This window comes from Limulus polyphemus, unplaced genomic scaffold, assembly GCF_000517525.1.
Source record: "Limulus polyphemus unplaced genomic scaffold, Limulus_polyphemus-2.1.2 Scaffold258, whole genome shotgun sequence".
Classification (NCBI taxonomy): Eukaryota; Metazoa; Arthropoda; class Merostomata; order Xiphosura; family Limulidae; genus Limulus; species Limulus polyphemus.
The window spans coordinates 674,809-682,298 of NW_013665868.1; the positions used below are offsets into that span (position 1 = coordinate 674,809).

The following is a 7,490-nucleotide window of genomic DNA, read 5'->3' on the forward strand; positions in this document are numbered from 1 at the left end:
TAGATAGCCCTCGTGTAGCTTTGCGCGAAATTCAAAACAAACAAACAAACAAAATAAATGTGGCAAATAATTCACGAAAAAAACTACAGTTTTAAAAATAAATCTATAAAAAATGATAAAAGTTGAACCAAAAACTATCAACTATTTGTAATTACATACTAAACATCAGTCGGTTTTGATAAAATATACGAATATAATCAATTTGTTTTTGTTTTGCTTTTTTAATTTTGTGCATAGCTTTATACGAGGGCCATCTGAATTAGCCATTCCAAATTTTGAAGAAATAGACTAGAGGGAAAGTAGCTAGTCAACACTACCCACTATTAACTCTTGGGTTACTCTTGTCAAACCGATTAGGGGGATTCGACCGTCACTCTTATAACACGCCCACAGTGCCTCATAGTTCGAAGCGCGATTTTTTGTGCGGTAAATAAAAAAAAAACTGAAATGCCATTCATTGACGATAAAACCATACTTTAAAAAAAACAGAGTTGTCACAAGCACTTTAAAGTGACACAACGTCATCCTCAGTAGAGTCGTCAACTTTTTGAAAGCCATAGATAGGCCTGAATAAAATGTTTTTAATTGTGTACCAGTTTATCGTTGAATATTATTTATGATTTTAACTTTATACACAGGTGCCAAAATACTATAATAACAATAACTGTATTAGACAAGAAAATAGAAAAGGAAGACGTCGGAACACGAATCATTTAAAAAACGACAAAATAGGTTTAATAATTTACGTTCCATCTATAGTTAGTGAAACAACTGGGGAATAATAAGGTAAATACCTATGATGTAATCGCGATAAAACTAAAGAGGACGAAGACAAATTAAAAGGTGGAAATCATATCTTCAAGACATATTGAATGGAGATGATCCATTGTGTCTAAATATTTTCATCAATAAGAATTACCTATAGATATAACATCCCTAGATAGTTGAGACAGTTAATAGACTTTAGAATAATAAAAGTCTAGGAAGTGATATAATAACTGTAGAAATGTTAAAAGCATCAGGAGAAGAGATCAGATAAGCAAGACTTCATGACCTGATTAACACTGTCTGGGAATCGAAGAGTTGTTCCACCAGTTGGGAAAAAGGAATCATTGTCAAAGTACCTAAGAAAAGGGATTTATTGTTGTGTAGTAACTGGAAGAGGATTACATTACTATCTGTCCCAGGAAGAGTTTTGAGTATAATTTTGATGAAAAGGGTGAAAGATGCCACAGAAGCTTTCTTGAGAGAGGAGAGCAACAGGCAGGTTTCAGAGTTGGTAAAGGATGTGTTGACCATATTTATGTTCTTGGAAACATCACTGAGCAACGTGAGTAATGGTAAAAACCCCTTGTGTTGAATTTTATTGATTTAAGAAAAAGGCCTTCAACTCCGTACACAGATAATCAATTAAAGCATACTCTGGTGTTACGGATTCATTGCAAAGGTAATTATTTGATAAGTATGCTATATGACGGACCTGAAAGTTGTGTGAGGGTCAGTCAAGAAAAGACAGAGTGGTTTGAGGTTAAAACTGGAGGTAGACAGTGTGATATTCTATCACCTCTCTTGTTCAATATTGTCATGGATTGGATCATAAGGAAAGTTGGTCATACAAATGATGGTATTGAATAGTTAAATAACATTCTTTTGAAAGATTTAGAATATGCTGATGATGTACATATGTTTATTGTGTGTGAGTTTTTATAGCAAAGCCACATCAGGCTATCTACTTTGTCCACCGAGGGAAATGGATCCCATGAGTTTAGTGTTGTAAATCCGTAGACTTACCGCTCTCCCACCTGGGGACATGTTTATTGTATCTTGACACATAAACAATGGCTAGAATGGCTGAAGCACTAGCATACGAAGCTCAGAAAGTTGAAAGATCCTTCATTATAGAGTGATATTACACTCGGACAAAACTCTATTAACACTGATAATACAAAAACGACAAGGTAAGAAAAAATTGATTTGGACCAGGTCATTGTGGATGGAGACGTAATTGAAGATGTACATATTTTGGTACTATAGTTAGTATTGATGGAAATATACACAAGGAAGTAAATAAAGCAGGAATATGTAACAATGCAGGTTTAGAAGAAAGTGCTTCGAAGCTAATTTCCTCGAAATATTTGATGTCCAATGGATGACAGTTAGTGTGACAAAACTTTCAATCAAAAGTATTTTTGACAATGGTAAAAGACCAAATTGATTATGTTTTCTGTTACAACTGTTAAACGTTTTGATGGACTATTAAAAAAGCTTTGAGAAGTAAGTTGATGGACCCTAGAAAATTTGAAAATCACAGTACATAACAGGGTGTTAATAAAAAACATGCGTTTAATTCATGAGACAAAATTGTTTACATAAGTAAAAGCATGGACTATTCTAGTTCTAATTTGAAAAAAAAATTATATATTTATATAAAAGCTGAAAGGAAAACACACAAAATGATTAAGGAAAAAGTTGATTTTCAACGACCGTGTGATAAATCTTTATCTTTAAACACATCACGCTTCACTTTAGTGCATTCTCATTTTTTATACATACATATATATATATACAGATATATATATATTCTTAATTTGGCCGTACTTAAATATATAGGTAGTTTCATGTTATTGCGAAACATTCAACAAATATTCTGTACATTTGTACACTACGCATCCAATATCGATTTGTAAGCGGGAAGCCCAGTAGCGCAGTCTCCAGGAAGGAGTTGTTTACCAGATTTAATATTGATTTTATTTTCGTACCATACATGTGAGGTGCAGGATCAGTATTTTTTATCTATCTTTAATTTTCTGTTGTTCTTCTTATCGTTGTATACAGCTGGATAGGCATTCGACAAACAAACAGTTCAATTTTTCTTTATTTTGTTAAATGTGAAATCTAATCTCGAAGTCTTCAAGCCAATTTTTCCATGGTACTGGCGATACAATATTAGTGTTGCAAACAAAATTATAGAGAAACAGAAACATAGACTGTTCACCGACGGAAAAAGCATTTGAGTAAGCAACATTTAATTGGACATTTTGCTACGTTCCCGTTAGGATGCTATTCTAACTGAAACTAAATTCTTATAATTTCGTCATTATCCTTTATGAGGTTGTTTGCGTTTGTTTTTCTCGATGCCATTTTAACAACGTGTCGAGTTGGGTTTTTCAAAAATAATAAGAAGGGTGTACAATTATACTTCAACGCAATTATAGAACCAAATCCCCAGCTTAGAAACTATGCTCACACCATAACAATGTGGGATATTTTCTTAAATTTAAACTTTAACATAACTCCGGTATCGTATTTTTATTTTGACGAAAGGTATATCTGATCACTTTAGCCGAAGGTGTTACTGTAAGTAACGAAATGCTAACGTAACATGATACACCTATTGCAAGACTGAGAATTCGTGAAATATTTAGAATGACTATTACCAATGTAAATTCGTCACGGATATCAAGCTAGCTTCCTGTACTTCAAAACGTATGTCTAGCTTATGAAATAACTCTTTTAATTCTATCGTATAAATATTTCACGAGATTTCCGCTGCTAAAAAAAATCTTCCTTCACCTTCATCATGAATTTAGGATGTGGGTGAATTTAAACTACAATATTTATTGCCATGAGTTTGGACAAAAATTAACTAAAATTCTTCAAAATGTCAGAATAAAAGGGTCATTATTATCTATTATTAATGTAGTTACAATTTTAATATCATTTCCAAATGGGAACTAGATAAAACTAATTTGCATGAAATCAGAGGTTCACATTAAATATTATTGTTTGTGTACACCAAAACGCATTATTAAAAAAATAGATACTTTAATAAATTATTTTGTAGTTGAAGAATGTATTTCGTGAAAATCGAAAGAACACAAAGTAGTAATATTAGTAATAGAGGTCAGAATAGAAAAAAAAAACTGCTGAAGGTTTAATATGATAAATTTTACTGAAACGTAAATATTTTCTTATAATTTCGAATTGTGAACAGAAATATATACTGTTAGTTCCGTAAGTTATATTTCAAGTCAAAAACTGTTAGGAACTTTGTGTAGCCTACAACTAATTACTATAGAAGAAGGACAAACAAATTACTGCCACTATATGATTAATCTTGGTATGAATATTTTTATCCGATGCTAGTACTGTCATCTGTGCATAGAGAACAATTTAAGACATTATAAGGGGGTGGGTGTTATATGAATTGTAATGACAATCTAGTTACTATTATGAATGAATCATAAAATCTAATGAGATATGTTTTAACTGTAATATGGAAAAATATTATAACAAAAACGAAAGTTGGAAATATAATATTCGAAATTATAATGATTTAAAACACTGAAAATGTTGAGAAGATCAAGTACTCACAATTATAACTCCTTTTAAAATAACAATCTAATTACTGATAGAAATTAGAGTGGATCAACATTCGCAATAGACTTTTTTTTGACACTATTTATGCCTTTTGCAAATGTTGATCTATTCTGATTTCTGTCAGGATTTAAATTGGTATGCCAAGTGATGCATAAGGCCTCCACAAGGTCTCACCAGTGCATTTTATGTTGGGCCTGTCTCCAGGTCAACTTTGCCTTGGATTTCAGTTTGTTTTTTATTGATCTTCTCCACGTTATTTTGGGTTTTCTTCATCTTCTCTTCCACTCGGGAGTCCAGAAAATAACTTATTTTGTGATGCTATTCCCCTTATCTTAGAACATGACCTATCCACGTCCATTTCCTTCTAGTGATCTCTACGACGATGTCCTCCTGTCTTTCTTCTCACTTCTTTGTCTAAGATATTTGTCCTTGTAGGCGATCGTGCTCTAAGAATTATCCTAAGACATTTGTGGATGACACACTTTTCTTCTTGGCAGTTTCTTTCGTTGTTCTCCAACTATGCTTTCCAGGTATGAAAACTAGCTAACGACTTCTGTTTCTTGCAGATTCACTTGTAGATCAGTCCTCTGGGAGTCACTGATTACTCTTGTTGTCTCTCTTTTATCTGGGAAATTGTGCTCGATATGAGACTGATGTTGTCATCATAGTTTAAGTTTTCTGGAAAGGTTGTAAGTGTCTGCCTGATGTCCGTGCATTTGTTCCTTGTGGACTCCCCCATGACCCAGTCGATGGCTATCAAGAACAGCAGTGCTAAGAGCCTACATCATTGTCTAATACTGGTACTGACAGTATATCAAAACGAGAGTCTTCTTCATATGTTACACTACAAGTGAAACCTTCGTACAGTACCCGTATAATTTCGATGATTTTAGCAGGAATACCAAAGGCTTTTTCAAAATCCACTAAATTAAAATATAATGAAGATTGCCATTCCAAAGTCTGTTCTACAATATTTATAACGCAAATACTTGATTATTACAAGATCGCCTCTTAGAAAACTGGCTTGCTCCATACGTAATTGCTAATACGCAGATCGCTGTATTCCTACTAAAATACATCGAGCAAAGACCTTAGACACTATGGGCAAAAAATGTAACGCCTCTTCAGTTGTTACAGTCCGTAATGCCCCCCTTCTTTGGAAGCTTGACTACTAATCCTATATGCCAATCTACTGGTACTGTCCCATCGTCACAGTTCGAGCAAACGATCTTTCGTATCTGTAGTAGCTTGAAACAGCTCTACTGGGATATCATCAAATCCTGTGGTCTTGTTGTTTTGTTTGAGCTTCTGGACTGACAGTTTGATTTCTGCTTCAGTAAACCTTCACGTGTGGATCTAAACTTCCAGTATGTCAGGTTTAAAATGTGGTGAATTATATAGGTCTCTTTTATTAAAGTGTTCTGCCCATTTCCTCAGTTTTTTCTCTACAATTGTAAATAAACTGCAATATTTTTCGTTTATATGAATTGAAAGTTGTTGCAGCTGTCCTCCCAATCTTTTGATAACTCATTACGTAGCGTGCTTAATAACAAATAAATTATGACATCTCATTCGTAACCCTAGACACCCTTAAAACTAGTTAGCGGAATTGACCCAAATGTAACATGTAGCTAAGTAAAGCAATGGGTCAAATGTCAAGGTCACAGTAAGAAGAGCATGCATATGTCCACCTGAATTGAATAATGTACATAGCGATTAGTTGAGTGTTTTATATGTGCCACATATACTGTCTTTGTTATTTTATGGCCTGTTAATTTACAGAGTTTGTTTATTGTTAGGCAAAAAGTTGCACAATGAGTTTCTTATTTGAGTTGTGTCTGATGTAGGAATCGAGCCCTAAATATTAGCTTTATAGCACTCAAGCTTATCAGTGAGCCACCTGAGGGCAATAATTTGGATAGGGGGAAACAGCCGACTATATGGTGTAATAATAAAAGTCTTTCATACAAGTTATGGTCTAAAACTAAAACTTAATTAAATAAGCTAGATATTCGTGGAGGAGGTAATTATATACATTTACTTAAGAAAAAAAAAAAGGCATAACCAAACTACTCTTAAATACCTTAAGACTAGGATACACGACCTGTTTAAACTACTTATTATTCAAGAAGAATCATAATAATCGGTTTAGCTCTTTTGACATCCCAAACATCAAACTGTTATTAAATCAAACTTCCCAATATTCCTTGAATACACATTTTCCCAGTTCAGTCAGTCTAAGGTGAACGATCTTTCTTCAATTTACAGACGGGCATTGAACGTTCCGGTTATGCCTTGTAATAACAATTACGTTGTTTACGTTTTCCGCTACCAGAGGCCACTAGATTACCATGTGTAAAATGGGGCCAATGCCCTCTCACTTGGGGTGACTGTCATCGAGAATTTGTTTGTAAACAATGTTTTCGTGTGTCTTTTTCGCAAGAAAACTAAACTGGAGTTCCTCAGATGACCCGCATATTTCGCCAATATTCCTAACGACTGCAATCGAAAACTGATTTTTAAAGTATAATTGTGTTTATTTTGTGTTTGCTTCAGATTTAGAAATAAAGAAGGACAGAAAGAAGAAGATTTTTGAGCAACTATCATTACCTGTTGTAGAAACTGATGCAAAAGCTTAACAATAAGGTCCATTTCGTGCATGACTTCTATAAAGTAAGTGTTGTTTATGTCCTTTTCAGAACTAAGAAATTGAGAAGCTTCTTCTTTACAGCAAGTGACTCAAAGTAACCACAATATTTAGATGCTATTGGTTTACTGGTTTTGTAGTAAAAAAATGTGTATTATTTTGTTAATTAAAAAATGTTTTTATTAGTGTACACTTACAACAATATCTAGATAACGTTTCACAGTTCGTATGCACTGATATGGTTATGTTGATGTATAAAACATTACATTAATAAACTTAAATCTATACGTGCAGACATTGTAGGTAAAGTGTAAAACAAACGTGTTCCATTATGCTGAATATACACACTCACACACGCATATTATAATCCTATTTCAATTGAAAATGAAAATAATTTTTGGGTGTGTAGACATAAATATCTCTGATTTTTTCCTTAGTTTTTTGTTTCCATAAGTTGGCCGCC

General features: G+C 33.4%; 1 protein-coding gene across 1 annotated transcript in view; it reads left to right on the forward strand.

Annotated features, from left to right (window-relative positions):
- The window catches only part of LOC106478882, a 15,343-nt gene extending 8,324 nt beyond the window's left edge, over positions 1-7,019 (forward strand). Inside the window, exon 2 of the mRNA XM_013939462.1 lies at positions 6,937-7,019. Coding sequence (XP_013794916.1) covers positions 6,937-7,019 — 83 coding nt within the window. The remainder of the gene's footprint in view (positions 1-6,936) is intronic.
- Positions 7,020-7,490: the final 471 nt, after the last annotated feature.